Source organism: Eleutherodactylus coqui, chromosome 12 (assembly GCF_035609145.1).
Source record: "Eleutherodactylus coqui strain aEleCoq1 chromosome 12, aEleCoq1.hap1, whole genome shotgun sequence".
NCBI lineage: Eukaryota > Metazoa > Chordata > Amphibia > Anura > Eleutherodactylidae > Eleutherodactylus > Eleutherodactylus coqui.
In genome coordinates this window covers 61,179,622-61,206,378 of record NC_089848.1, presented here as the reverse complement: position 1 = coordinate 61,206,378, position 26,757 = coordinate 61,179,622, and the positions used below count along the sequence as shown (strand labels likewise).

The following is a 26,757-nucleotide window of genomic DNA, read 5'->3' as shown; positions in this document are numbered from 1 at the left end:
CAATTGTCTCACATGTATGAAACCTTTATTATAGTTTGTAGAAATGTGCTAAGGTTCATAGATGCAGATTCAGAACAGTTTAATCCTGCTAAAGTAAAAGTATGGCAGGAAAATTTGTTTCAACATACAGAAAGGTCTAAATGATAAAGTGGCAATGGCGGATGGTTACATTGTTTCAACTGAACAGCACAAGCATTAGATCAAGTCCATTGTTATGAGCCCAACGTTATGTCTGTATCTATCTATCTATCTATCTATCTATCTTTATATCATATATTATATTTGAATATTGAATACAAAGATAGATTGATTGATTGATAAATAGTTATGAGATAGATAGATAGATAGATAGATAGATAGATAGATAGATAGATAGATAGATATTTTGAGTGCATGCATATTATTCTGCAAAGATCTTTTTTTCTTTTAAACGGAATAAAATATTTGCACAGAGCACAAATCTCCTCTACTGTCCACAACTAGTAATTATATTTCCCGAAACAAAAAAATGCCCCAAAGGTAGGATCAATCTGTTGTCTGCTATTCATACTCTTTTAAGCATGTTGAGCTTTTGTGAGGAAAAAAATATACCTACATCAGTGAACCATTTATTACATCGAAAATATGATTATAGTATATATAGCAGAACAATGTCAGTGACGATCTAGAGGGTTAATGACCGGTAATGTTGGGCTAATCATAGTAAGGACATAACAAGGCGGATTAAATGTATTGCAATGTTACTAATAATTAAACATATATACAAAATAATAATAATAAGAGGAGGAATACAAATGTATTTAATACTGTCCACTCATTTTTTAATTTTTAAGTGAGCCGTATTTTATGCGGGAGATAGATATTATTCCACCATGTGAGCATGAGATTTTATTCAATTTATCTTAAAATAACTACATAAATAAGAATATGAGAGTTTTAAGGTTTGTTGAGATGGGAAATTGTATTATTATTATTATTATTGCATTATCATTGGTGGCACTACTGCTAATACTAATAATAATAGGTTGTTCTTATTATTTGTAGTGGTAGCGTAGTCGTTGTGGTAGTATTATCTCTCTAGTACACAATGGAATTGTTATTAAATAAGCTTCACCTCCCCCTTAAGCTTCTTATTTTCTAACTGTAAATATTTTTCATTGTATATACATTTCTACATATTTGTATATATTTTATTAATCATTATAAGCCCATAGTAACAGACTGTATTTATTTTTTACATAAAGAAGATCTCCTTGACAAGAAGCAATGCATTATATTTTCACTTTGTCATTACCCTGTAAACTACAACCTGTGATTAAAAAAGTAAAGCTGGAAATGTGTGTGGGGGTGTCATTGGTAAACAGAGCCCTGCAATAATGCAATTGATAGCCCCAGTCTAAATTGCTGTCTGGTGTATTTGGAGTGTAGTCTGCCTTCTCCAGAGCTGTGCTGCTGGTGGGGAAGCTCTCAGGAATGTGAGACTATAGGCTGATTGTAATAATGATCGTAACCTAGGCCTTGTGAGCAGGAAACCATTATTACAGACGCCTCACTAGCATTTCTCCTCTTTGCAAACCCCAATAATGTTTATCCTATGTAACTACTTCAAAGAAATATAAAAATTAAAATAACATGCATATTTTACTATATCCAGCGGCTGATTTCCATGTGGTGTAGCAGTTATTAACATAAGCACCACGTGATGTGTAATTGTGTATACATAACAATTGCATAATCAATCATAATTGCATAATATCCCTATACTATCATTAAGAATCAGCAATCACAACCTAAAGTCGCTTATGGTGATTCAGAGATTTGCTATACTGTACGTATATACAATGTCAAGTAATATACTGTTTGCGCATACTCAACCACAGCACATATAGCACCCCTAAGTGCCTCATGGCATGGCATACTAGTGCACCTCCCTATAGCATAGTAGTCACATGTCCCTAATACAAAGTTGTTCTATGTTTCATGTTTCTTTGTTCCATACAGATATTAGTTCTATGCGCTATATTACACAGAAATCCTATATCCTGTTTCCCAGATCACACAGTAGTCCTATTAATCCTATGATCCTTGCCACATGTTTGTATCGTGTTCCAGTCATATATTCCATATTGCATCCAAGTCCCATGTTCCATATTGCATATTATTCCTATATTCCTTATGAAATGGCATCTTGTACCTGGGTGACGATATTCACTGATGTGACTAAGGCAGTTCCTTGTTGTAGAGAGAAAGGTGGAGCCCCAACAACATGAAACTACCTAAATCACACTCCAGTTTTTTTCTAAAACATTATGACTGGCGACCTCCAAGCTTCTAGATGAGGGTCCGCTATAAGGAAGAAATCACAGACACACTGGAAAGTGGCGTAGCAGCATGCAAGCCCTGGACACTAAAAGGTGCAATATTAGATTGGAAATGCAAGCAAATAAAAAAAATTAAAATAACGGACATTATTGATACTGCATGGATAAAATACAGTGTGCTATGTGCAAATCAATGAGTAGAGTACAATATATGCTAATGTAGCTAGGTGCAAATCAATGACTAGAATGCAATATGTGCCTATATAATGAAATTTAGTTTACATGTACCAAATAATACGCATTGTGCACTTATTGCGTTTCGCCTCACCTTGGGGCTTCCTCAGTGTCACTTTGGCTCTTTGGTATGTTATTCCGGATGAAAGAGAAATAGCTTCTAGCTTTTCGGTTTAAATAAAACCAATCCCATGTCCTCTTGTGTTAGCTGCTTCCTCTGTCTAAAGCTGCTCCTTGCCCAACTGAAAGCTCTGCTCTACTCTGCAACAATCCAGATATACTAGCAAGTCATAAAAGTGAACAAAAGCCGACAAAGCTTCCAGCACCATTGCTATATGGCTCAGACAAATTACGACTGTCTAGGTAATATTTAAATGGATTCCTATAGTAATTGCAGGGGGTTGGGGGGGGGGGGGGTGTTAAGCAACTTGTGGTGCTGTAAAAGTAAATAAAATGTAAACAGGCACAAAATTAGAAGAAGAAAAATACCAAGGATTCATTTTCTTTTATTTGATTCTTCATTGAAAACATAAACATGGCCAGGTCGCACACAGCAGCATATGATCTGGATAATAATGGTCATGTGTCCATGGATCAAGAAGAAACATTGGCCTTTTAATAATAATAAACATTTACACATATTTGCATCTATAAAGTTTATCTTCTGTACTTACTTAAAGCATGTAAATTCACAGTATATCTGAGGAATGAAGCGCTCCTCCTCCACAAGACTTCTGTTGTGTGTTACAACAACAGTACACTAGGAAGGAGAACATTAGACCTACTAATAATGGACCATGTGCTTTTCTGCTGTTACTAAACGTAACCACTTTCTACACAGACAAGACTACATTCAAGAATCATCTGAATCCTGCAAGTGTCCTCACGAGTCTTTATGACCTTACTGAGGAATGAACTAGTAGTTCCCTTTTCCTGGAGAAATAAGGAACATTTCATTCGACCCAATAAAATGTGAGAACCGGTGTTTTACTGCCTCATCCACCTTTTCTTAAAACAACATAAAATACAATGCCGGATGCAAGACAAAGGGAGGAACAAGACTGTAAATATACAACTTATAAATGCGGAACCGTCATAAAAATTATCTCAGTCTAAAAAAAATAATTATAATTATTATAATAATAATAAAAAAAGCTCTTAAGACGTGTGCAAGTATGGCTTTAACCCAAAAACCTGGGTGGATGATGGACATACTGGTCATAATAATGTACAGATCTGGCAATCCATTCAGGTGACTGTGGAGAAGAAGAGTACTGGCTCTCTCTGGAGGAGCTCATCAAGAGAAGTTGAAGTTGGCTGTGAGCTCCCGAATCCGGTTTTCCCGGTTCATTTTCTTTAGCTTCATCCTGCGGTTCTGGAACCAGATCTTGACCTGCCTGTCTGAGAGGTGTACACTGTGGCTGATCTCTAGGCGACGCTCTCGAGTCAGGTACATGTTGAACAGAAACTCCTTCTCCAGCTCCAAGGTCTGATGCTTGGTGTAGGGGCATCTCTTTTTTCTGCCGCTCTTAGCTGTTAACCAATTGGCACCACTGTCACCTTTCGAGATCACTGGACAAAATAAAGAGAAAAATGTAAAAATTCATATATATATATATATATATATATATATATATATATATATATATATATATATATATATATATATATATATATATATATGGAATGGAGGGGACATATATCCCTCTCTTTCTCTCTTTGTCAACTAACTCTGACCATCTTTTTCAATGTGTTCAGAATGCACAAAAATACGTCTATATGTAGCTTTTATTATTGCTGCTGTTATAGTAATTACTGTTACTCTTGCTACTAATATTAGTATCACTACTGCTATTATTTCTATTATTATTCACAGTGTGCTGGTGGCATGAATGTACTATAGTCACCTGTATATATGTAGAATAATGAAATTTGGATTGCTGCACATGGAACACACACACACACACATATATATATATATATGTATTTTAGTATTGCTCAACTATTTTATATATGCTAGTAAAAGCAACGGCACCTGCAGAATCCTCTGCTATTATTTATTTGGTTTTCTAGATGATACTAATAGCATATTTCTGGAAACTGAGTACATACTGCACAGCTTCCCTAACTTTTATGCTCTATTAGACTATCTATCTATTATCTATCCATGTCCCATTATTTTAAATATATTTGTGCTCTCTCTCTCTCTCTCTCTCTCTCTCTCTCTCTCTCTCTCTCTCTATATATATATATATATATATATATAAGATTCTGATGGTTGGAAAAGTAGTAGATCCTCTGCTGGTATGCAAAGCACAGGCCATAGCCATTGCAGGGCGACGTATTATGTACATGTAAAAGCTGCTCCTCACAAGTACATAGCACACATGTAACCTGGGCTATTTACTGTCATATTTTGTATGGGAGGTTGGTCTGGCGCCTGTAATGAGCCCTATAAATAAGTGTTATTTTATTAGGGCTTCCTGCTTCCTCCAAGACAAAGCACAGAAGAGCAGCATGTGGTGTAAAGTTGAGAATGGACATGATGTTTATGACAGACTCACGCCCAATTATTAAATAGTTCAAAGGCTGATAATAAAGAGAAGCTTCCTCTGTAATCTTGGTCTATAGTGCCCCAGCCCTTTGTGGTGTGATTGCAGCAGAGTGAGTATGAGTGAGCGCTCACCTCCAGCTTCTTTCTCCGGAGAGTGTTTGCTGCTATCAGAAGGAGCCGGAGAAGAGTCCTCAGCCCCGGATGAAGACGTGTGGGCCTCCTCATCAGCTCTGTGCTGGGCGGCGGCACCGGGGAGCTTGGCAGGAGGGGACTCCTCGCTGTCTTTCCTGGCATTCTCTGCGGACATTGATGACAAGGACAGAGGAGGCTGCTCAAACCGAACCTGGGGCTGTGGTGCAAATTGGGGAGCAGCAATGTGCCCAGCACCATACCCCTTGGATGAGCCATAAGCCTGGGAGAGGCGGAAGTACCCTGGCACTGGAACAGAGCTGGTATTATGAACAGGGCTAGTTTCAGAGTTAACCCTTTGGAAAGTGGATAAGTCAGTCGCGGTAGAAGTCTTAGCACATTTGTCCGAGTCATAGAGGCAATAGGAGTTTTCCTCCTTAATGTTCTGTGTGAAGGAACAAGATGTGGCAGCTTGGCTTTCAGATTGCTCCATTCTGCAGGACCTGGGGGCATCTAGCCAGACATCCATCCCTGGAGCATAGCCTTGAGATGTGGGGGCTGTGTTACTGGGGGGGATACCTTCATTTCTTTTGCTCAAAACGGGGAAAAGTCCACAACTCTGCAACCCATAAGACACCTCAGAAGGCTGTGGCAGGTAGACCCCTGTGCTTTGGTAGTAGCCCCCAGCTTCTGCTCCTCTGCCAGCGCTGATTAAGGAGTCCACTAAGAAGGAGTTCGCAGCCGGGCTCTCCGAGCATGACATTGTTGTGGGGTAATTTGGCGAAGAGAGCAGATATTCCTTTCTGGCTGACATTTCTTGTGCAAAACATGCTGAATATGATTAGAGATAGCCCTGCACCACTGAAAATGCATGCAGCCAATGACAGCTCAAGCCCAGCCATCAACCCCTCCCAGATCACTTTCGTATGCAAAGGTTCATCTTAGCTCGACCTCAATGCATATACACACATACATTTACATCCGCATATGTATGTATATATATATATATATATATATATATATATATATATATATATATGAGTAATATATATGAGTATATGTAAATATATTCTCCACTGTGTATCCAAATATTTATAGCAATTTCTCTATTGAATATTCACGCAATTTGCACCATTGCAACCCTCACAACATCATTTCCTAATAATAATAATATCAATGTCTAAAGACTTCTAATCCAGTGACAGTTTTCGCGTTTTAAGATGCAGATATCACATTTTATTGTGTGAGGCTGTTTTATATATTCATTAATTTATTTAAATTGATAGCTTTTATTTTTAAAGCTATATATTTTATATTATATTTTCAGCACATAGAAAGCATCCAGATGTGAAGTGTATAATAAGCAAAAGTGAATACAAGTTGTTGTACTTTGAAAGTGACTTGACCAAAACTAAGGATTGGGATATAACATCTATTATTAGTAAAATCATTAATACCACAAAAAATGTTAAATTGCATCATTATACGTAAACTATATGTAAAATAAATTAGAAATTACACGAGGCAACAGACTGCTATACTGAAATACATTATTTATAATAAAACCTCTTTTTTTGTGGAATAAGGTTTTATACTTTAAATTGCGAGGATTAAGTTATAAGTGAATTGTTTACGGCTGTTTATAGTGTGCCGGTATAAAGTTTATTTGATGTGATGCCCTATCATCCTTGCGTTAGTAAAATAAAATGACAGAATGAATAGTGTTTACAGGTTTTTGCTGTAGTTTTGTGAATGGTGCCATATTGTGCCCGCATTATTTATGAAGCTAGAAAGAAACATGGGGATGGTTTGATAAAATATTACTGTATGTAAACCGCACTGGTGGAGTTAGATGTGGTGTGCAAAGTAAAGATGAATCAGGTTTATTAGTTGATTGTATGTAAATCAGTGCAGCATTTTAAGCATCCCCAGAGCACTTACCCTTGGCTTTCAGACGTTGTGTAGACTACACTAGAGCAAGACCCAGGCCGCCTCTACAAGCACAAGGAAAATATCTGCTTCTTAAACTCTGGGCTACATTTTTATTAGTCTCCACTTGTGGCTTTCTTCTGGGAAGGGCATATGAAATGAGCAGAGTTCAGATGTTTCTGTTAAGAATGGGAAGCCTAGGGGCCCTCTCCAAGGTTTGTGCACTGCTGGACGCTCACTGCATACAAGAAACCTCCCCTCCTTATTGCACCCCAGTAAAACACTTTACTTCTTCTTGTAAAATGTTTCTCTATAATAGCAATGAAACCACTCATTATATATGCATACAGCCTTTTGTAATGCATACTCAGCATTATATGAAAACATGGAATTCATAGGTCAGCACTGCTAATATAAACTATCTTCTATAAAATAGCAATACCTTATATAAAACAGGAACCCTACAACAATATAGTACACACAAAAAAGCAATTATAATGATGGTTATAATGATGGCGTTGATAACATTAGTAACACTTAAGTAGTAGTAGTGATAGAAATATGAACATTCCCAGAGTATTAAATAGTTGCAGATTAATTCACAGTTACTGAACAGCTATAGTTTTAATTATACTATATAGCTTTAGTTATATTTATTGATAAAGTAACAGATGTAGCACAATATCCCAGGATAGCACACCAGGGCTGTTCAACAGAGCTCTGATACTTCAGTTGGAGGCTAACAACAATAACAACAATAATAATAATTCATAATAGTAATTTTAAAGATGTTTAAATTGGACATTTTAAACGTGCCTGCGATTTAAATCTACACTGACAAGGTTTTTGGGAGAACCTAGAATACTTATCAGTCGTAATGCCACCCAAAATACATCTAGCTGTGTTTAGGTATCGAACCCATATATATATGCCTAAATACACACTTATATATTTATATATGTAAAAAGTGCTAGTCACTTACTTAGTATACTTAGCCGTGATTAAGCATCTGCTTCACATACACTGTGTGTGTGTGTGTGTGTGTGTGTGTGTAGTGTGTGAAATGGATGCTTAGATACAATTAAATTTAAGATATGTGACTTATTGCCAGTTATCTTCATCTGTTTCTATCAATCTATTGGTCGAGATATATCTATCTGTCTGTTCCAAGCTGAAGATTTATGTCAGACACATATTACATTGTTTATGTAAAAATTAGATGTTTTTGCTGCAGGAGGGAAATGCAGTTGTTCTGTGAGAAGCTCCTTCAACCAAAAGGCACTGTCACATGATGTCTCAATGGCCATGTTCAATAGTGAACTCTCATGACTGGTATGTTTTGTTGTGTGGAGGGGTAGCTATCTGCCTGTCATAATTTATATAATTCTTGAGTGGTGTGTTAGTATGATGGAATATTAGAGTGTGCTAGGTGTGGATATGGAAGATTGGATGAGTGCACATATGTTTATACAGAGAGATGTGGATGCCTTTTATAGTCAGGCACACGTCTAGTTCATGAAGTTTAATAGCCCAATGCTGTGCGGGATCCATTCTTTTCTTTAATCACCAACAAAAGCTAGGCAAATAGTAAACTAAGTATCATCAAGCTCAGTCAAGTAAAACTAATACAGTACATTTAAATCTTAACTATAAACGATAAATGGTCAGTTTGGAGCTTTAGAGGAAGGAAAGAGCTGCTTTGTGCCAAACTACTTTTTAAATACCGACTGGAATCTCCTTTCAAGAATAAATGGGACTTATGTGAATAGAGATTTTCCCCTCACAGAGGCAGGAGAGAAGTCTCATAATGAAGCTGCCTTGGATTATAGGCGAGCAGCTCTGCTTTAGCATAGCGAGGTTAGAAAAAAAGAATATTATTTCTTGATTGAAAATTAGTGCCAAAAACATAAACAGGAAACAGCAAATAAACTATTTATAACGGGGCATACAATCTAACATTATATGCATCACTCTGTTTACTGTGTTGTACTAGTTAGTGTATTTATGTAAAAATATGTAAGTGCATTGAAATATGCACACATAGATAGTTCATGTATGATTTAGTTACATATCATAATAAAGAACTATAAATTGCCTTTGTTTTAATTTTCTTATTTGACAACTGTAACTGTCAAGAATGCCTGCGGTTGCCAAATACTTTCATTTTCCTCTGGACTAGATCCAGGGTGGTGCTTAAAATCAGATGTAGAGCTCTGTGGTGCCAAGTGACAAATGCCTCCTATAAAGAAAAAAACTTACACCCCAATCCATACCCCCCAAAACAGAAAAGCAATGTCCTTACTGCTACAAAATAGCCACATCAGAAAATATCTGCCTGTCTACCTATCTATTGACAAATCATAGATATAGATAAAACAAATGTTATAAAAAACATGCAATCTAGTGTGCATTTAGTTCACATATAAATCCTCTACATTTATTATATATATTTTGTTATATTTCAAAATGATTGGCATATCTATTGTTGATGCAGATTTATAAACGATACACGTGTATCTCCATCGTTTGATAAAACTATTCAATGGCAGTATTATATAATGTTACATTTAGCAACCTGAATTGCAAACATGACAAATGAAATAAAATAAATACAAAAATAGTAGTAGTATCCCAGTGGAGACATTCTGAATTCAGACAATAGGCTACACTGAGTTGGGGTGTATGGACTATTGGATTGAGGTAATGGCCTTGCATTTTGGAAACTGCAGTGTAAATAAGTACTATATACTAAAAATTTAAGTATGTTTCATTTTAAAGTGGTCAGTTATAAAGTTTATGGTTCCATGTCAAAAGCACAGCAAACTTAATGCAATGTCACCTTAGAGGGCAGTTAAAATGTTATCAACACACATTTCCCTGTTTAATTTTAGCTATCAATTATCCGTTTGCATTTGTTTTTAATATTCCATACAGGGTCAGACAATACTTCAACTTAATGTAATTATTGGCTTTTTTACAATATTTGTATATTTTTTTTGGATCCACTATAAGGAAATACTTAATCCTAACGTCTGTGAATGAAGAGTTCCTGCGGTCCAAAATATTATTTAAAAAAAAAGGATCACTAGAAAGTCTGTTATAACAGTACATGCCATGAGCGATGCAAGAATTCAGAACCATTTACATTATTGTAACTTTACAGAAATTGATTGAAAACGTAAATATAACAACAAATCTGTTCAACATTTATTAACTGTTTATTACCTATGTCAAATACAAATGTTGGATTATTTCCAAAATCTAACAGCCTTTATATAAATGTGATATGTTTTTTTAAGCATGGCGACATAATTATATTAGACTGACTTGAAATAATGTATTTGAGTTGTTTGTGTCTACCTAGTGATGTAACAGTTTATTTAGCCAATGAATCAATTTTAGATCAAATTACTTATTTATAAGCCCAGTGGTCTATCATCACATGTCACATCTATCCTGCATACCATAGCAAACGTCAGTACACATTTATATCTTCACATCTTCCTTTTTCCTTGTTTACCTTCAGTACTGTACTTGAAAAATGCACCTGTACACTTTGTAAGGTATGTATATATATATATATATATATATATACATATATGCATATATATGTGTATATATATATATACACACACACACGTGTATATATATACATATATATGTGTGTATATATATACATATATATGTGTATATATATATATATATATATATATATATATATATATATATAGGTATTCTATACAGTCATACACGTATGTCCATATTACCCTTTATCGTGAATATAGTGTGCACTCCACTACTCACCTTTTCCCCCTCATCCATTACAATAGTGTTATTTTCTTAGAACTTTGTCTGCTCTTTCCAAACAAGCAGCTTGTTTTAAGCAACCAGTGACTGACAGACTTTCCTACTAGAGACAAAAATCTCTAAAGAGTCTCCTCGCTTGATAAGCAAAGAACAAAAGACCAATACTCTAATATTGGCTTCACAGAGAACAACGGCTTTGACATTGATCGGCGCAGCGCCACCTGGTGGTCACTCAGGTGCTATGCAGATGCTGCTGTTTTGTATTAAAGAGATGTGCTATCTCCATTGAAGCAACTGTTGGATAGCACTGATAATACTAGTTTCTGAGAAATGGCTGCTTATCCTGTGTTTAGTTTATGGCCTCGCATTCCAAATATGCAAATCCCAAATCACAGACACGTTTTATTACCAAATTACCTTAGCAACACAGAGCATGTGCTTTTATTGGGTCAGACCAAAGACTCTGGCGGATAAACTGCAGGCCTCTAGGGTCTGGAACATTTGTAAGAGAAGCTAGTTAATATTTAACCCAAAAAAGGAAATATCTTGTAAACGTCTCATTGACATTCTTCTTGCTATCTCATTTCTGCATATTCCCTCACACTCCTTATTTTAGAATATTGTTGATGTTTTGTAGCCCTACTTGTATTTGCCAAAAACAAAATTAAAAAAACACACTAAACTTCTATGCAAATAGAGATATGCGTCAGCCTGGTAATGTTTGACATTTCTCCTGTAGTAGAATATAAACTCTAAAGAATTCTGTAAACAATAGGGCGACCACAGAATGCTAGACATTCCTCTCAAGGTTATGTGTGATGTCCAACAATAGCTTCAGAGAAGTTCAAAGCCAGAAAGCTATTAGGAAATAAGAAATTAGAAAGAGATTTGGTGGAAAAATTATATAAAAAAATGAAAATCCTCTTTTTGCAATTCCTTAGACCTATGATTAAAAGCAGCACAGGAGTAAACCAGTTGCAGCCCAAGTAACCCAGGTGATACACGAATATATGTTTAAAAACTTTCATTACCCAAACAAGACCTCTATAATGGATTCTGTCACTATAATCATCCTGTACAAGACAAGGGATTCAGCTCCCAATCAATAGTTCTCTATCAGTGACCTTTTTCTCGCTGAGGCTGCACAATTACCAGCATTTAACTTGGAAATCTAATGAGAATGGAAAAATGTATTTAATCTGCAGCATATCAATCATGCATTGCAGGTGCAAATTGAAATCCATGTAAAAAAGCCAACACAAAAGGAACACTTTCAACCACGTTTATTTGACTTGTGCGCTCTCTTGCTGTATAATGTACATGCATCCCACTAACATCTGCATCAAACAAACTCTACTATGTACATATAAAATATTAATCTGTAAATGAACAGTGACATATAAGTGACCGCTTGCCATGTGATCTGTGCCAAAGATTTACATTCCCCCTCCCACCCAGAAAAGTTCATATACTGTATGCTGCAGAAGCGACAAAACCGACGTCAAAACCAATATGACAAGTCATCTGTAGCAAAATTTAAAAAAATCACCAGATCAGATGTGTAAAAATGCATCTCAACCAAATACCAAATGACATTTATTTACATTTTGTAGCAAAACATATGAAACATACATTCAAACGAAGATAGTACAAATAGATTATCATGTCCCATAAACTCATATATCATTTGAAATATAATCACTTTTAATAACTTTGGTTCTTTTAGGTCTTATATATATTTATATATTTAAATGAGATTTCATCTGACATAAACTATAGCCTGGTCACCTCACTTCAGAGTAAAATAATTCATCTGACCGTATTTGGTATGAAGGATATAAGATACTATGCTGATTATTAGTTATTTCCTCTCTGTGGTGTTATCATCGTCTGGCTGCTCATTTAAACAGATTCATTATTTTAGATAAGAGTTGTCTGATCTGTAACTGTGGTTTTCCACAGGATAGTAAGAAAGACTGATAATAGCAAACAAAGTGCTTGACTCATAGACCACATAGGCGAACTGATCAATAAAGATATGAACAACAGGGGGGACACAGCAGGTCGCGTTGAAAGTAAACTACAAAAAATCATGTGTTTTCCCCATTTTCATTGTTTTTAATTCAAAGGTGAAAGCATCCTGATCAGTATTGTGATGGGCAATGTTCTATATATGAAGAGAATGTGAAACAAATAGAAGACTTGTAGATCATCCAATGGACACCATAACCATACTGTCAAATCAAATTGGTCCTTTAAATCCGTACCAAATGATACTTGAAGTACCCTTTGTCCAGTTACATTAATACAAGCTAATTCTTGCGTCATTCATTGGTGCCTGCTGCAACCAAGCACAGGAAATGGAGACAGTATTGCTGCCCTTATCCTTTCAGATACAAAAGGCAGTTACACTCCATAAGGAAGGCTTGTACTTCCTTTTATTCTAGAAATCCATATACCAACAGCCATAAATCCGGGAAACGCTGGTACTCTCATAAGAGAGGGTTAGCAGAATAGTACTGCAGTCGGTCCCTGTTAATTTTTTTCTCTTTCATCCTCCTATTCTGAAACCAGATCTTGACTTGTCGGTCGGTTAAATTGAGCATTCGTGATAGTTGTAGCCTTTTCTCTTTGTTTATATATACACTGAAGAAAAATTCCCTTTCCAGTTCCCTAATTTGGTATTTGGTATAAGGGCATCTCTTTTTACGGGTACGCTGTCCACCTGTGGAGCAAAAATAAATACAGCATTGTTACAGATGAAGCAGCCCATCCAGTATAAAGGCATTTATAGCATGACTGGAGGCCCAAGGATGAAGATACCTAACAATAATGCAGAGAATCCAGCGAGCAACTCAAGGCATAACTATTATACTTGAAAAACACTATTCTCATTGCCTATGCGTCATAATAGTCAATGGCATGGGGATAGTATCCAGTGCGACACACACACACACACACACACGTGTATGTATATATATATATATATATATATATATATATATAGTGTGTGTGTGTGTGTATGCATGTGAAAAAGGTTGCATAGCATGCTCCATTTGGTGTTTGGTACTGAAAACAGTTAGTAAGCTGCCTAAGATCTCTATGAACGGTTGTAAATATTTGAGAAAATAAACATTTATCATTTTGTTTAAATTTAGTTTAATTAGAAAAACATTTACAACAATTCACAGAGGATTTATGCTGCTTGCTTACTGTGTCCAGTACCAAACACTGATATATATATATATATATATATATATATATATATACACACACATATGAAATGGGTGCACAACATATCTAGACAGCTAGACAGATATAGATAGATAGATAGATAGATAGATAGATAGATTTCTATTACTAGCACACATTACAGGACAGACACTGATGGAAAGTATTGATACCTTTACAATAATCAACTGCTCATAATGTGAACTTAAACAAGAAGAATTCAATTTTTGAATCCTAGGCAACTGACTGCATAAGGTACAACTGGAAACACCATCTCTGTCTTATCATCTCAGCTGAGTCTATTCTGTCACCCACTACCATACTTAAATCCGTAAATTCTATGTTGTGCTCCATAAAATTAATGCTACAGTTCAAGCTCAGATCTGGCATCCTACATTAGTATGTCTAGGTGCCCATCATACATTGTTAAGTAGCATATCCCTAGCAACACCTGTGTGTCTATGTTTGCGGCAGGGAATTCCTGCTGGCAGACCATGATATGAAGCCATGCAGGGTTACTGTGTAATTTTATTGGAGCACATTCTTTACTGACTATATTCTCTACAAACCGACCCCAGAGTTTTAAAAGGGGGAAGGATTGTCTTAAGGCATCTATTGGTCGCTGCTATTTCACGGCCAATTTCAGTGCTAAACACGTGATCTTGCCTTTTATAAGAAAGTTTTGTTGAGGGAAATCTAAAGGCCTCCATAAAGCTTATACGCTTATAAAACAGCATATAAAAGTTTAACAGCGCTGCGCCAGATACAGGCGGTGCGACAAGGGCAGGCGCTGCTTTCATACGTACTGGACACATTGGCTTTGTCCTCATTGTTGCCGGAAGATGAGTGGGAGCTGCTACGACTGCTGCTGCTGCTCTCCGTCCTCCTCTCCTTCTCTTCTGCCTCCCTGCAGGGCTCCGAACTTGAAGTTGTTGCAGAAGCTCCTGGCACTTTGTCGCAGTGTTTGTCCACAGAGTAATCCGAGGGCTGCTGCTGGCTGTTGTTATCCGGGCTGCCATAGGCTGTCTCAAAGAACTGATCAAAGGCTTGTGGCAGCACCCCATTCCTGCCCACTGTGCTATAGAAATTGGAGGGCACATTGGCATTTGGGTGGTAGACATTAGAGCTGTTCCCCATGGCAGCTGTGCCTGTGCAGTCCCTGTGCATAATGTCATCTGCTGAGTAGCAGTGGGGCAGATTGCTCCTGGGGTGCCACTTTGTTGAGGTGTCAATGGCATACTCCCTGAAGGTAACCTCTCTCACTGGCTGCACCTGGGCTAGGTTAGAGGAGTAGGAATAGGGCATGGGACGAGAAGATGGGGTCTGGGGTAAAAAGGAAGGAAGACTGGAAAAATCAGGACCCGAGACGTAGTAAGTGCAACTTGGCAAGTACATGTTAGAGGAACAAGGAACACGCTCATCAAAATCCATCATTAGGCTACCTCGGGCTGTCCGCATTAGCTGAGCTTAACATGATTCTCTAATGCAGCTGCCTCTTTGAAGCAGATCCGTGAAGTAGAAATTTGAAGACGTAAGCTGACGTGGAGATCTATCCCCATCCTTAAGCAGGGAGGTGCTGGTCATGTGATCACATGGGGAAATTGACAAGCTGAGACTATGGGCCCTTTTCTTTGTAGCCATCTCAAGGGAAGCAACAGATCGTCACTTGCTCTAGCTTCATAGAGGCATGTAATGTGCAATGCAACTCAGGCTTTCTCCACATCTGACTCTCTCAGAGCCATGCACATCCCTTATATACGCTGACACATCTATTGCAAAATGCTCTCTTTGTCTTCTCTCTCTGTACTTTGCTGTTCTTGCAATAACATTACATGTCTATTCCACTGGGAAGGCATAGAACATTTATGTAATTAAATTATATCACACTACTGTATATTAATATAAATACAATTCCATATGTTGCATAAGGTAATGTTGCCTTGTGAACTGGGGGGGAGAGAATGTGCAGTGCCTCTAAAACAGAAGGCATCATACCCCCTCCCCCACCCTGACTGCTGCAAACCTAAGTGAAGCTCACCATTTCCTTCCTATGGTCACATCTGATCGTCTTACACTACACTACTAGACCAGAAAGCCTCAATTCTCCACACAAAGCTTTGATTGCTCTACAGATTGTATATATACAGTACAGTGCAACAGTTTTAGGCAGGTGTGGAAAAAATGCTGCAAAATAAGATATTTTTTAAATAGAAGGCTTCCGATTGACTCGAAATTTATTCTGCAGCAGGATAAGGACTCCAAACATACAGTCAATGTCAATAAGAACAATCTTCGCCGTAAGGAAGAATAAGGAGTCCTGGGAGTGATGACATAGCCCCACAGAGCCCCGATCTCAATATCATCCAGTCTGCCTGGGATTACATAAAGAGACAGATGGATTTGAGTAAGCCTAGAACCACAGAATTTACTTCACCAAGATGTCTGGAACAACCTGCCTGCCGAATTCTTTCAAAAACTATGTGCAAATGTACCTAGAAGAACAGACGCTGTTTTCAATGCAAATGGTGGTCACACCAAATATTGATTTACATTTCTCTTTTATTCATTCACTTGGTATTTTGTTATTTAACAATCTATTTTCGAAAGCATTATTACTTTGCAGCATTATTTCCACATCTGACATCTGCCTAAAACATTTGCACAGTAATCTATCTATCTATCTATCTATCTATCTATCTATCTATCTATCTGGAACAACTCACAGCTGGCTGCATGAATTGCTAGGTATAGATGGATAGATGGATGGATGGATGGATGGATGGATATATGGGTCTCTTTTGACTGTGAAACAAAGGCGCCACCATAGCCAACCCTTGCCCCGCCTCTGAGAAGAAAAACAAATTCTTACACTTGTATTGAGGCTTTTAAGACTATAATTGAAGCCGGCGCGTCAAGGAGAAGTGAGCAGAGCTCTAGACTGACCTGCGGTTTTATGGCACATTTGGCAGTCAACTTCAGCCTGTGTCACAGCAGACATGGCCTGGCCAGGGGCTCACAGGAGACGCCACCTACATGCAGCCCATGACCTCCTCTCCACATGTTACATGCAATCACTGATTACACTGTGTGCTACTCTCTGGAAGGTTTGTATGATGGGACAGCAATTGCATTTATTTACATAGAACAGTGGGCTATGTGTGTGTACACCTATATGTTTGAGTGCAAATATAATGTATGCGCCTGCTATCTTTCTCATTTTGTTCAAGTGTATGGATGCATATGAGGTATTATCTATCTATCTATCTATCTATCTATCTATCTATCTGTCTGTCTGTCTGTCTGTCTGTCTATCTATCTATCTGTCTGTCTGTCTGTCTGTCTGTCCTGTGTGCGATTCTTTGTGCAAGTTGAGCAGATTGTAGAAAATAGACGTAGAAACAATGCATTTAATATGATCATACGCCATGTATACACACCTATTTACCACCAGGTCTTGCAGGACGTATCTGGACAGATACTTGCAGATGCTCTAGCGTAAAACCTTAGAACATTAGAAGTCTTTATTGCAAGGAAAAAATGTTTTGCTATTCTGTATTTCACCTTAATCACAGACCTGGGCTTTAAATGATGGGTAGTCTGGCCTTGCAACTGGGTTATTCCTCAGATTAGTAATTCTACAACTTCAAATATGCACAGAGATACAAAATACATAATAATGGAGGAAATATAACCGGGGCCCTGCAGGCTGCAGACTGTGCTTTTCCTTGAAGGAACAAATCTGATCCCTGTTTTTTTGTGTTCTCTTTGTTTAGATTCACTACTAAAATCCAGCTCCATAACACACTGCAGCTCAATGTTTATTCCTACACAATCCAGCACGTAATAGTATTATATTTCATTATATGTTTTCTAAAAGATTATTTACTCTCACCCCAAAAATAGACATTAATATATAACATGTATCATAGAGCAGAAATATATAGATACAGGCACACAGGTCTGTGGGTGGTGAAGTAAAACTTCTCAGGCCGAAAAAAAATAAAAAAAACTCAATTTGTAATAATTGTTAACACATAGCGATGATGTTGATAATAATAACAATGATAATAATAAATACAATTACTTACATTCTAAAAATTTTAGGTTACCGTATTGAACTTAGAAAATAGCATTGATAGTTAATAGAAAAAATACTAAATAAAGACAGTTTTGGAATAATGATAGAGAGCTAAATTGATAATAACAACATATATACATATATTACATACACATACATTAATATAGCTACACATACATAAACACGCACTTGATAGATAATAGATAGATAGATAGATAGATAGATAGATAGGAGATAGATAGATAGATAGATAGATAGGAGATAGATAGATGGATAGATAGATAGATAGATAGATAGATAGATAGATAGATAGATAGATAGATAGATAGATAGATAGATATGGATAAACAGACACTTTTGCAGACGATCACATTACTTGCTTAAGTTATTTATTTTAGTAGTAGTTTACTTTATGTATGTAATTTTAGTCAGCGGATGTGTACTTTTTTATCCTACCCGGCAGTAGATTTTCTAATACATTAATTATATAGCACTAGACTCTTTGTAGTGGCCATTTACAGGTGCAGGTCTATGACTATTGCAGGCAATTGCGGGGTTGTGACAACATGTAATCTAGACCGTCTGGCAGGCACTGAATAGTCTGCTTCCCACATATGTGCCTATAGTAGGAAAAAAGCCAGCCTGTAAAAAACAGCAGAGCCTATGGAATCAACATTTAGAATTTATTAATTTATTTCCTACTGACACAGCAAGAGGACAGAAAAATACTATCTTAAAGGAAAGTCTTATGGCCGAGTGGTCGTGTGACTACACAACATTAATGTTATTATAGGCACTGGGAGCAACATAATAACACATCCGGGACTTCCCTACTGTACAGAGAATTATAGTGATATCTATGTATCATGAACTAATCCCAAATACATATAATACCTTGAACTTGAACTCCAATATGTTTGTTTTCCTCCGATGAAATATAGATTTGAAGATGGCTTTAGATTTCTGAAGGCACACATATACAATAGAAAATACAGGAGTTTCTAATCAATATAATTTCTCACACCGCTTCTGCACTAAAAACATGCTGTTTTTAGAAGTTATTATGCTGGATACAGAAATGCAAAATATCAGAATGTGTGTTATGTAAGCTACCTTATAGAAAAATAACCGAGCACGCTGCAATAGGAATAATGCATCAACTCAGGAACAGAAGCGCTGAAACACGAATCTCGATCACATTTGTGATTTCTCAGTTACCTAAATACTTGACCAGGGCTGTATCCATCACATGTATCCTAGACCAACATATTTCATATATGTGATATTTCTACAAGTGAAGAGCAAGTCACGTGGTATTTTTGTATGAAAAAAGAGAATACTTTCTGCAATTGTTTTCTTGATACAATGAAATAAAATAATATGGCAATAAAATATATTTGATGTCAATAATTGTGCTGATGATCTTTACTGCAAGATGACACGTATGCTCAATGAATGAAAAAAAATGAAAGGAAAAGGGAAGGTGTAAACTGCTAAAAACAGTTGTTAAAAGATAAATCACTTTCTGTGTTTCAACTATTATTGTGTTGATTGGTCAACGCAAAAGATATATATATATATATATATATATATATATATATATATATATATATATATATATGTATATATATTTATATGTGTGTATATATATATATATATATATATATACTTATCTCCTACGTCTCATCAATATGTTGTTTAACCAACCAACCAACACAATGATATGAATATACACACATACACATGTGTGTGTAATTGAACTTTACGGCCTAAAAGGCAGGAAACAACCACTGTCAGGTTCAAGTGTACGTTTCACTATATGGATTTTGCATGTGAAGTCGGAAGTTATCATGCCTATTTTAAAGAGATAGAGAAATACATATATCCTATCTATCTATCTATCTATCTATCTATCTATCTATCTATCCACCTATCTACATAGGTTTGCAAAAAATAGCATCACATACTCCTTTCGGTATTCGGTAGTGAAAACAAGAAGTAAGCTGCATGAAACCTAAGTAATGGAAAAAAAAAACATTTTAAAATGCAATTTATTTTAAAACCCATTTGCAACAGTTAACTGAGGTTTTATGCTGCTTACTTATTGTTTTCAGTATTGAACACTGAATGGAGCATGTGATGAAATTTTTGCACATCTATCTATTATACATATCCAGTGATTGGAGTAATAATTTTATTCCGCCACTGTACACAACAGAGAAAGGTATTCCTTGTCACGTAGCAGTAATATCTATCTATCTATCTATCTATCTATCTATCTATCTATCTATCTATCTATCTATCTATCTATCTATCTATCTATCTATCTATCGAGCAGTGACTTAGTGTCTCCAGAAGGGGACGTTATAGTACATCCTAAACAAAGGTTTGGTTGACTAATCTCCTCATTACAGCTAAAAGCATGGTTCTGTCTTCTTTTCTGCACCCAGAACAGTGAGCTTTTTGCTGCTTTCTTCCTAGCAGCATGCCCCAGTGCCTTCGGCCACAGAAAGCCTCATAACTGCCTGCTCCTCTTAAATATATGCATAAAAAAGATCACCACTGACTTACATTACATTGTCTGTGATGTAAAATTCTAACATGTCATATAGAATGTATAACCGTGATATATCCTATTATAATATAGTACAATAAAGTCGCTGAGACCAAGCTGTACTACTAAGGAAAGATCAACAGAAACCAGAATACATTACTCCACGGTCAGTATACTGACTAGCAACAGAAAAAACATAGGCATAAAAAAGAAAAACAAGTACAAAAGACAATACTGATTAGAGGCCACTCGACTCACAATAAATACACACTAAAATACATTTAAAAATGCATCAAATTTTAGACTAAAGAATAAAAGAACAAACAAAAAGGACGAGGACAAAATACTAAAAGAAGAAAGAAAAGAAAAAACATCCAAGCCTCCAACAAGCGGGCCTGATGCAAATGGTCAGCCCTGTGGCTGTCATCGTTAATTACAATGGTTTATGATTTGTATTAATATTCTGGGTACTATTAAATCACCTTGCTTTTTATATATACAACTTGAAACTTATGTGACAGGGACAGGAGCCTTGTACTCAGCAGCGCCACCCTAACTGAGATTCATGGAATTACATCACATAGCTGGGTAGTTTGTATTTCTTCATACGCCACTTTGTCTTAAAAAAAAGCTCTGCCCTGTGAAGCTCCTGAATGTGTTAATCATATGCAAGGAAGTTTTATGAACTCGTTGGCATATGCAGAATGTCAACAGTTGTTTGGTCTGCAATTATATGAATACCATGGTATTTTATAACTAATAAACTTGAACACGTAGTAATCTTTTAATGCTAACCCCAGGATGTCCTGGTGAAATATTAATTTCCCCTGCGAAGTGCTGAATGGAGTGACACATTTCCTTGGTTGTTAAATATATCTACAGAATAAAAAGTTACACAGAGGATTGTCACATTAGTGCACTCGGGAGAGTATTGATGATATGCTACGTGACAAGAATGATCTGCCATAACTCTATCTATCTATCTATCTATCTATCTATCTATCTATCTATCTATCTATCTATCTATCTATCTATCTCTTCATACAGATATCTATACTGCTTTCTATCGCAGACGCATTATATATGTCGTGCACCCCCCAAAAAACAGCTTAAATAACAAAAATAGGATAGTATAATTTTAGCAGGTGAATTAGGGCTATTTATTGTTTTGGTTTTTTTTCATTTTTACCTTCCACCCTCAATAAACTGAAGTAGTTCAGGCATAGACATTTCACTACTATTCTTTTGCATTAACACTCAATTATCTAATTTTAAAACTGCATACAAATCTACCTAATTGTAAAACTATAATTTAGTTACTGGACCTCTCAATAAATACGTTGAGAGAAAAATCATATGTTAAAATTAATCTGTAACTTGTGTAATTTAAATAGGAAAGAATCATAAATTTCGAGATTAAAGCCAATCAAATCATCTTAAAAATCAACTAAAAATGTTGTAACCAGTGTTGTATGAATATATACTATATGTAATATAGTAGTATCATTAGATATTAATATTACTACGTACTCTGGTGCAATTAAAATACGTGGAACACAAAAACAAACCAACAAACCAAAAAGCCCTTCAAACTTTAAAATACAGTTAAGAAAATATGAACATTTCTGCCTTCCTATACGCATCAGGAAAATATTCGCAGACGATTGCAGAGACAACATCACCTATAAACACTTGAGGTGTGTAGAGCCAGTACCTGCATGCATTATATGATAAATGCATTATTTTGAGATATACTAGAGCTGAACACTTTATGTCTCATCCTGCCCCAGTATTATATATACATATATACATATATATATATATATATATATATATATATATATATATATATATATATATATATATATATATATATTGGTGAGGGGTGGCAAATGTTGAGTTTTGTTCTGGGGTTCCATGGGTTCTTTGTACGTCCCTACTTCTACTTTCAACCCACCCACTTCATAGATCCCCATCATGCTGTGAGTTCGGGTCAGGCTGGAACACTCATCTTTAAAATGCACCCATAATACCCTGGTCTAAAACTCGATAAGGAGAAGAAATAAAGTTTTTAAAGATTAAAACGATCAATAAAATATTATTTCTAAAAAGTACAGGACTGAGAATACCTTTGAAACCGACATTGTGCACAAGATCTATCTTTTTTAAGTAAACCACAATAAGTTTAGCAAACTTGAAAATCTATTGTAATTAGTAAAAATGAGTTGATTACAAGTGTACACATTAACAAGCACCAATCCTAGTAGCAGCTTATCATCAGCGCTGTAGATCTGCTTTTGAACACCAGATGGCGCTATTGACCTACTAATCCCAGTGATGCCTATTCATGAGCTGTCAGAAGTCAAGGTCACAAATTGTCTCTTTTCCTCAAGGTCAAGGTTTAAGGCCTTCCCATCCAGTTGTTTCAACAATCGCCACAGCTTCCCAGAAACTACAGCTCCGAGTTAAGAATCATTAGAGAATCCTTCTGGTGAATGTCTTTTTCAGAAGGATACCGCTAATCGTTACCAAGACCAATGCAATATCAATTACTCAATACCACAATAAACTCCTCCTAATAACTGTATGTATGTATTAATTATGGATTCTAAACCGGATATACACAGTTTAATGATCTCTACATAACTATTAGTTGAATATTAGTGAATCTCACATTACTCTTCTACTGAGTTCTTACATTGATACTTAGTTATGCATGGATAATAATACAATTAGCGGATCAGGGCAAAATAAACATGGCTGATGCACAATTAACGTTCACAGTGCGCTAATTTATTATTATCAGTATTTACAAGATAGCATTTTTTTTAGAAATGGGTAGAGACAAAACAAACTTTTCAAATAATTGTTGATGAGATTAAAAGTGCTGGAAATGATTGGACATCATTATCTAATGGCGGCCAAATGACAGAGAATAAACAAACTGATTGCTAATACCATTCTAAAGAGTCAGCCATTAAATATCATGGCAGGTTTATACTTCTGTAATATGGGTATTTATTATACACAACCGGGTATTTACAATAATCCGTCCATGTGGAGATTGACTCTGTCCTTTGTAGATTCATTGTAATCCCAATAACCAGATTATTAATTAATGTAAAACAAGGCAACGTTAAAGCACCTCATTTCTCACAATATCCATGTACAATTTCAGGACAGACCTAGGAAGGCTTCTACTTACTGTTGGGTATGGATTGAAATCCACCCCCTCCAGATAACTGTACATTCTTCATCAAAACATAATTAATAACCCTCCTGGTAATATATGAGAATGTATAGAGTGAACATACAGTAAAGATACAAATTACCTGAGCAGTCACTCAACATGCAGACTGGTTTTCAAGGTTCAAAGCGCAATTATTACATCGATTCTTGATTAAACGCTACAAGTCTTTTCTGTATGATCAAATCACAAGTCATATCAGGCTGCATTAGAAGAATTCCACCAGTAGGTATAAAGCATTGTGACCTCCAACAAGATAAGAGTCTTGGCCTCTTTCAAATAATTCATTTCATCTTTTTTTCACCACCCCCCCCCCATAAATTGTCCATATTTTATATTTTAACCAAATTTAAAGGTCTCCAGGAAGAGAAGAAACCAGTTTTATGTGACAAGAAGCTGCTGAGCATAATCCACTCATTAGCTAGTGGTCTTCATTTTATTGATGACTTTTTTTTCTTTGACTCTTCTGTTCTGGAACCAAATAGTAACCTGTCTCTCTGACAGGTTGGTGGTAGCTGATATCCTGCGCCTTTTGTCCTTAGTGATGAATTTATTTGTCGCATACTCCCTTTCAAGTTCCTTGAGTTGTACTTTAGTGTAAGGGACTCGCTTCTTCCTGCCTCGTCTGTACGAATTGGCATCTGAAGGATGTGAAACCACGTCTGAAAGGGAAAGTACAGGTCACTGAGATATGGTGCATCCACCCTGACATCTACACCCTCCACACAGCCATCCTAGAGGTGCTCAATTAGTCGCAGCATATCTATGTATTTATATACACTCAAGATAGGTAGATAGATAGATAGATAGATAGATAGATAGATAGATATTACTGCAACGTGACAAGGAACACCTTTCTCTGTTGTGTACAGTGGCGGAATGAAATTATTACTCCAATCACTAGATATTTATCAACAAAATAATAACTTGATGGCACATTAAAATCTACAAACTGATAAGAGGGTGTTATAATTTAAACCGTGTTTACAACTTCTGCTATTATTAATTCTGCATATAAGCCTGTTTTTCTTTATACACATATTCAGATATATATTTATACACACACATATGTACGTTTGCACAAAAATACTGATGTCTACACGTTGTTTATTGTATAAGTTTGAAATATATGTTTATATATTGCAGTATAAACACACACACACACACACGATATATATATATATATATATATATGTGTGTGTGTGTAAAAAATATAATATATATGTATATACTGTATATATATATATACATACACACACACAAATTTACAGGAATTTACACGTTAGGTTTATTGTATATGTGTGTAATATAAATGTTTCTGATTATGATTATATTTTTCAGTCTATATATTTGTATGTATTTCTATATATTGACATGTAGATAATAATGGGCACAGATAGATAGATAGTGGGATAGATAGATAGGTAGATAGATAGATAGATATTTTATCTAAATTAGTATTAATTGTAAATTAGAGAAATTTCTGCCGCAGACAATACACTTAAAGTACAGGTTTAGTATAGTGCTACAGGCGTGTTACCCGGTAAGGTGGATTTCCATAGGTGGGTTGGCTGGCTTTGATCCTTGGCACAATAAACCTGCCCATTCCAGCCATTAGTAATAGCCCAAGGTTGGTAGCTATCCATTGACAGTAATGGCTCATGCCTTGGTTCCCCAGGTGCCCCAATGGTAGACACTACAGGCATATCCAGATAGCCTGGCACTGGCTGGTAAGGGGCTGTGGCATATCCTTGGTAAAAAGCAAACTCCTTGGCCCTAGAAGGAAAGTCTTCGCCAGCAGAGACTGATGTCTCCATATACTTGTCTGCAAAGGAGGAGGGCTGCGAGCAGGACTTGATGGTGTTGTGATGGCTCATTCTACACGGGTAATAGCTGCTGCCAAAGTAGCCATAGGGCAGGCTGGCACTAGAGGAGCTCTGCACCGCGGAACAGGGGCTGCACTGCTTGCCAGGCTCCGCGATGCCCGACACTGGCACCTCACTGGAGGAGTAGGCACTGCTAGGGGCCAGAGATGCTGCAGCTGGGTGCCCCATCAGGTTCCTGCACTGGTTCGCTGCGAAGTTGCTGCCTGCAAATCCTTCCATGTTCTTATTAATGTCATCCAAGCCGTTGTCGTAGAGGAACATGAGCGGCTCGGGCCAGCGGGGATGGAGCAGCACGGAGGCTGTCATAGCCCGGGCAGCTCCTCATTAAAAGCCCCAAAGACTGAGCAGAACACATTGCAGCTCTGTGAGTGTAGCCTCAGCCTGGCTCGGCGCGCCCGCTCATTGGCCCAGACGCGTCACGTGATATGCAAAGCAGCTGCCAGACCCCAGAGCTGAGCTGCACAAGGCAGATAACTCACTTTTTTACTCCTTTCTTCTTCCTCTTCTCTCATAAGTCAGTATTGAATGTATGATCCCCTCATTTCTTTCTAATATCAGGCATTGTTATTAATTTATCTACTCTACAACATGTGTAGTGATAATTCTACACATAGGCAAGGACCACAGGATTAGAAAATGCAACTATTGCATCACTCCTCTGCCCCCATCATTTTATTACAGTTATATGCATTTAATAGTAATGTAACATGTACTTGTTCAATTTATTATGTATATGCGGTTATAGGGGAAAAACATGAAAAAATAGAACCATAATATACAGATAAGG

The 26,757-nt window shown here is 36.5% G+C and overlaps 4 protein-coding genes across 4 annotated transcripts in view; all 4 read right to left on the bottom strand.

Moving 5' to 3' along the window:
- Positions 1 to 7,318, bottom strand: part of HOXA3 (homeobox A3) — a 60,080-nt gene extending 52,762 nt beyond the window's left edge. Inside the window, exon 1 of the mRNA XM_066585301.1 lies at positions 7,180 to 7,318. The gene's annotated coding sequence lies outside the window, so the exon portion shown is untranslated. The remainder of the gene's footprint in view (positions 1 to 7,179) is intronic.
- HOXA10 (homeobox A10) lies at positions 3,046 to 6,170 on the bottom strand. The gene is made up of 2 exons (XM_066585305.1): positions 5,242 to 6,170; positions 3,046 to 4,127 (listed from the first exon to the last, which is right to left on the bottom strand). The coding sequence occupies exons 1-2, from the start codon at positions 6,050 to 6,052 to the stop codon at positions 3,853 to 3,855; spliced, it is 1,086 nt and encodes a 361-aa protein (XP_066441402.1). The 5' UTR covers positions 6,053 to 6,170; the 3' UTR covers positions 3,046 to 3,852.
- Positions 7,319 to 12,242: 4,924 nt separating the features above from the next.
- On the bottom strand, positions 12,243 to 16,016 carry HOXA11 (homeobox A11). Its single transcript, XM_066584873.1, has 2 exons — positions 15,012 to 16,016; positions 12,243 to 13,699 (listed from the first exon to the last, which is right to left on the bottom strand). Exons 1-2 carry the CDS (start codon positions 15,661 to 15,663, stop codon positions 13,467 to 13,469), a joined length of 885 nt encoding a protein of 294 aa, XP_066440970.1. The 5' UTR covers positions 15,664 to 16,016; the 3' UTR covers positions 12,243 to 13,466.
- Positions 16,017 to 23,608: 7,592 nt separating this feature from the next.
- Positions 23,609 to 26,321, bottom strand: HOXA13 (homeobox A13). Its single transcript, XM_066585036.1, has 2 exons — positions 25,625 to 26,321; positions 23,609 to 24,746 (listed from the first exon to the last, which is right to left on the bottom strand). Exons 1-2 carry the CDS (start codon positions 26,274 to 26,276, stop codon positions 24,502 to 24,504), a joined length of 897 nt encoding a protein of 298 aa, XP_066441133.1. The 5' UTR covers positions 26,277 to 26,321; the 3' UTR covers positions 23,609 to 24,501.
- Positions 26,322 to 26,757: the final 436 nt, after the last annotated feature.

Bases quoted from the DNA above. Each gene is read 5' to 3' on its own strand.
- HOXA13 (XM_066585036.1), bottom strand. From the start codon at position 26,276: ATGACAGCCTCCGTGCTGCTCCATCCCCGCTGGCCCGAGCCGCTCATG. The intron at 24,747-25,624 runs GTAACACGCCTG...TTTCCCTTTCAG, and splicing joins ATGGAAATCCACCTTACCGG to ACGTGGTTTCACATCCTTCA.
- HOXA11 (XM_066584873.1), bottom strand. From the start codon at position 15,663: ATGCGGACAGCCCGAGGTAGCCTAATGATGGATTTTGATGAGCGTGTT. The intron at 13,700-15,011 runs GTACGTATGAAA...TTTGCTCCACAG, and splicing joins GGACAAAGCCAATGTGTCCA to GTGGACAGCGTACCCGTAAA.
- HOXA10 (XM_066585305.1), bottom strand. From the start codon at position 6,052: ATGTCAGCCAGAAAGGAATATCTGCTCTCTTCGCCAAATTACCCCACA. The intron at 4,128-5,241 runs GTGAGCGCTCAC...TATTTTGTCCAG, and splicing joins TCCGGAGAAAGAAGCTGGAG to TGATCTCGAAAGGTGACAGT.